At 52.3% G+C, this 3412-nt stretch overlaps 1 protein-coding gene across 1 annotated transcript; it reads right to left on the bottom strand.

Annotated features, from left to right (window-relative positions):
- Positions 1-289: 289 nt before the first annotated feature.
- LOC124672633 (glucan endo-1,3-beta-glucosidase 13-like) lies at positions 290-2649 on the bottom strand. Its single transcript, XM_047208831.1, has 4 exons — positions 2506-2649; positions 1090-2425; positions 732-989; positions 290-522 (listed from the first exon to the last, which is right to left on the bottom strand). The coding sequence occupies exons 1-4, from the start codon at positions 2647-2649 to the stop codon at positions 488-490; spliced, it is 1773 nt and encodes a 590-aa protein (XP_047064787.1). The 3' UTR covers positions 290-487.
- Positions 2650-3412: the final 763 nt, after the last annotated feature.

The following is a 3412-nucleotide window of genomic DNA, read 5'->3' as shown; positions in this document are numbered from 1 at the left end:
GCTAACTCCTGGTTGTCCCAAAGTTCTAAAATCCCATTCACTTGAAGTATCACAATTCACAATTGACACTAAAATTGCATTCTTTGAAGCTGTGGCACTTTAGTGAAATGTTCGTCGATGATTTGGTTTGTAGGTTATGTATGGAGTGACCTGAAATGAGACGGTAAGATGTTGATACAAAGACATAGAAGCGTGACCCACAGTGTAAAAAAGAAATTCAGACAACTTATGAACAAACAACCCCTAATATGAGAATGAAAAGATCAACAGGGATCATTGCTCTGTTGGAGCTGTGCGACTGCTTGGCACGGTACATAAATATACATGCAGCAAAGAGGCTATGATACCATTGTATTATACTCCGTATTAGACATGCGGATTGTGAAGTACATGGATTTATTTGCCTAGTTTTGCAGCAAATTACTAGAGTTTCCTTGACAGAGTGCTGAGATTATTGATCTTTGCTACCTGCCGTCAGTTCAGGGCTTCAGGCCCTTGATCGGAGTACGCAGCTGCCTATCTCTGCAAAAAAAAAAAATGAATAAACACTAGTGGTAAGATTAAACCTGCTGATTAAAAATCAAGGAGTGCATTATTATTTGTGGTAAAAAAAAGTTTAAACGTAAAAATCAGATGGATTATTGGGTGAGCATTAAGATCTCCTGTTTGCTAGTAGTTTTTCAATCCAAAACGCGCGCGCTAGTTTTCAGACTCTCAGTAGATGAACTCACTTTGCGCCTGGTGAACAACGGAGCCGGCGCCACCGAAATCGCACGACTGGTCGGAGCGGCCGTTGCGCTGGTAGTAGTCGTTGAATGCGTAGGACGCGTGGGCAAGCTTGGTGTCGGGATTGAAGCAACGCGCGCCGGGCTGGATGTCACTGCAGTCGGCGCCGTGGCCGCAGGCGTAGTCCAGCGCCGCCTGGAGCCGCGAGTCCCCGACGGCCGCGTTCGCCACGCACCAACTCCCGGCGTTCGGGTCGCAGGTGCCTAATAGTAAGTAGTATATGTATACTCCGCCCAGTGAGATCACCAAGCTCGATCTGTAGCACCACAACTTAAAACACCACGAGCAGAAGAAGAAGCTCACCTGCCGGTTGCTGGTAGACAATGGAAGCGGCGCCGGCGAAGTCGCACGTCCCGCTGGCCCGGCCCTTGCGCTGGTAGTAGTCGTTGAACGCATAGGATGCGTGCGCGAGCTTGGTGTTGGGCTGGTAGCACGTCTTCCCGGGCTGGATGGCGCTGCAGTCGGCGCCGTGGCCGCACGCCCAGTCCAGGGCCGCCTGGAGGCGCGCATCCCCGGCCGCCGCGTTCGCCACGCACCAGCTGGACCTGGCTGGACTGGGGGCGCCCCCGGCCATGAAGTCGACCTGGTACACCGGCTGGCCGTTCGGATAGAACAGACCATAGTTGCTCTCTTCGGCGCTCGATTTCTCGTTCTCGTTGAAAAGTTCGAAGATGTACACGGAGATGTCCTCGTTGGGGCGGTATGGGGTGCCGACGGCGGCGTCGAGCGGGCTATAGCTATAGGAGGAGGCGGTGCTGGCGCCGCCGGAAACCACGTGCTTGATGAGGTTATTGGTGTACGTTTTGGAGTTCTCCACGCCGTCGCAGTAGGTACACCAGCTGTGCTCCCCGTGTTTCACGGGGACCTGGCGCCTTCCCCTGAGCATCGTCCCGACCGTGCGGTTGCGGGAGGAACGCACCGCGTCCATCGCATAGTACACGGTGTCGAGCTGGGCATCAAATAGATTATGGTAGGTGAACCCAGACCCACTATCGACCACGCCGGCGTTGGGGCGGAACAGCGCGTAGTTGATGTCCATGGCGCCATTAGTGGACGTGTACGCCTTGTACGGGTAGATGTTCACCATGAGGTATGAGCCGGTCTGCTCCAAGAAGTCGAGCATGGGGCTCATCACCGACTGCGCGATGTCGTCCCGGAACTGGCCTTTTGACGGCGGGAACGACGACGCCTTGAGCGCGTCGAACGCGATCGGCGTGGTCACCTTGATGGCGTCGGCAAGGTTCAGGCCAGCCAGCGCCGCCTGCACGTTCTTCATGGCCGGAACGAGCTGCGGGGTGAGCCCCTTGGCCTGCTGGAAGACCTCGTTGCCGACGGTCACGCCGCGGATATCGGTGGCGGGGTAGTAGGGCTTCACGTTGCTCTTCGCCCACTGCACCGCCCAGCTCGGGTCGGCGGCCGCGGAGGCCAGCATCTCGTTGGGTAGCGCCACCACCAGCTTTATGCCGGTGTTGGCCATCGCGCTGAGCACCGCCTGGTCGGTGTCGTACACCCTCACCATGGTGACGCCGTTCTTCTTCAGCAGCCGCACCACCGACGCTGGGTCCATCAGGTTGTCCCCGTTTCTCCCGTAGCACACGCCTACCTCGCCTGCATCTGCATTGTACACCAAGAAACGTCGCTGATGTTACAAAGCTGCACCTACAGTATTCCTGAAACATCAACCTCAACTTATACTTTGCGCTAACGTGATTTACCTGCACGGAAGAAGAGCAGCAGGAGGAGGAGCCGAGTGATGAGCTGCATGCTGTTTGCTGTACTATTTATGTCGTCGGGGAACTCGTAGCTGAGCAGTGTGAGGGACGAGTACAGAAGGGAGCCGTATTTATAACCGGCAACAAGCATGTCAAGGTTTGGAGCTATGTGCCGCCAAAAACAAGTGCCGTATACAGCTATACTTTTCTTTATGGGTGTGTCTATATCTTTTCTTAAGTCTCAGCCACCTCAGAAAAGCGTAATGGTAGTTCAGAGAAAAATTTAACTCGGTTCAGTTGCACATTTTGGCAGAAAAGTGTAACTCAAGCACTTTTTTGTAAGTGACTTAGACTTAAGAAAATCTCAGTTGACTGAGATATAGCAAAATCGTTTTTTATAGTGATGTCCAAGGAAAATGCACCTACAAGTATAAGGGTATCTCCACTGTCTCCACTTAAATGGACCAGAAGGTATCCGTTTATATCTGGACAGTCAAATTTCGGTAACCCTCCAGCCCAGCGGTCCGACTTAAACTAACTGACGTCTCCGTGCCGACGCATTCACGGTCTAAATTTAGGGAGAAAATGCATTGGCATGGACCTGCGGTGGACCATATTGTTGTCCGCACTGAGCTTTTGTACGCCCGTCTATCATGCACACAGAATAACAGCTCTTTGTGTAGGGTTCGTACCATAAAACCAAAAAAAATTCTACCGCAAAAACGAATAAAGTCAAGATCCAATCTATGGAAAAGCCAAGATCTAAGCTATGAAACCTATGCAACAAGATGGATGAGAAACTAACCCTCGTAGATCCAAAGTGTTAACGAGATCAGGTCTCGTGATTGATATAGATGTTCACTTGAAGAACTCAGGTTCGTGTTGAAGTCATTTCCGGTGCTGCGATCGGGCAG

The sequence above is a fragment of the Lolium rigidum genome, chromosome 7 (genome assembly GCF_022539505.1).
Source record: "Lolium rigidum isolate FL_2022 chromosome 7, APGP_CSIRO_Lrig_0.1, whole genome shotgun sequence".
NCBI lineage: Eukaryota > Viridiplantae > Streptophyta > Magnoliopsida > Poales > Poaceae > Lolium > Lolium rigidum.
The sequence above is the reverse complement of the archived record's forward strand: the minus strand, read 5'-3'. Positions and strand labels throughout refer to the sequence as shown.

What these genes read in the sequence shown, in the direction of transcription:
- LOC124672633 (XM_047208831.1), bottom strand. Translation starts at nt 2,649, where the DNA reads ATGCTTGTTGCCGGTTATAAATACGGCTCCCTTCTGTACTCGTCCCTC. An exon ending in TCCTGCTGCTCTTCTTCCGT is followed by an intron (nt 2,426 to 2,505) that starts GCAGGTAAATCA and finishes TTGTAACATCAG; the next exon opens with CGACGTTTCTTGGTGTACAA. An exon ending in CGTTGTTCACCAGGCGCAAA is followed by an intron (nt 523 to 731) that starts GTGAGTTCATCT and finishes TTTTTTTTGCAG; the next exon opens with AGATAGGCAGCTGCGTACTC.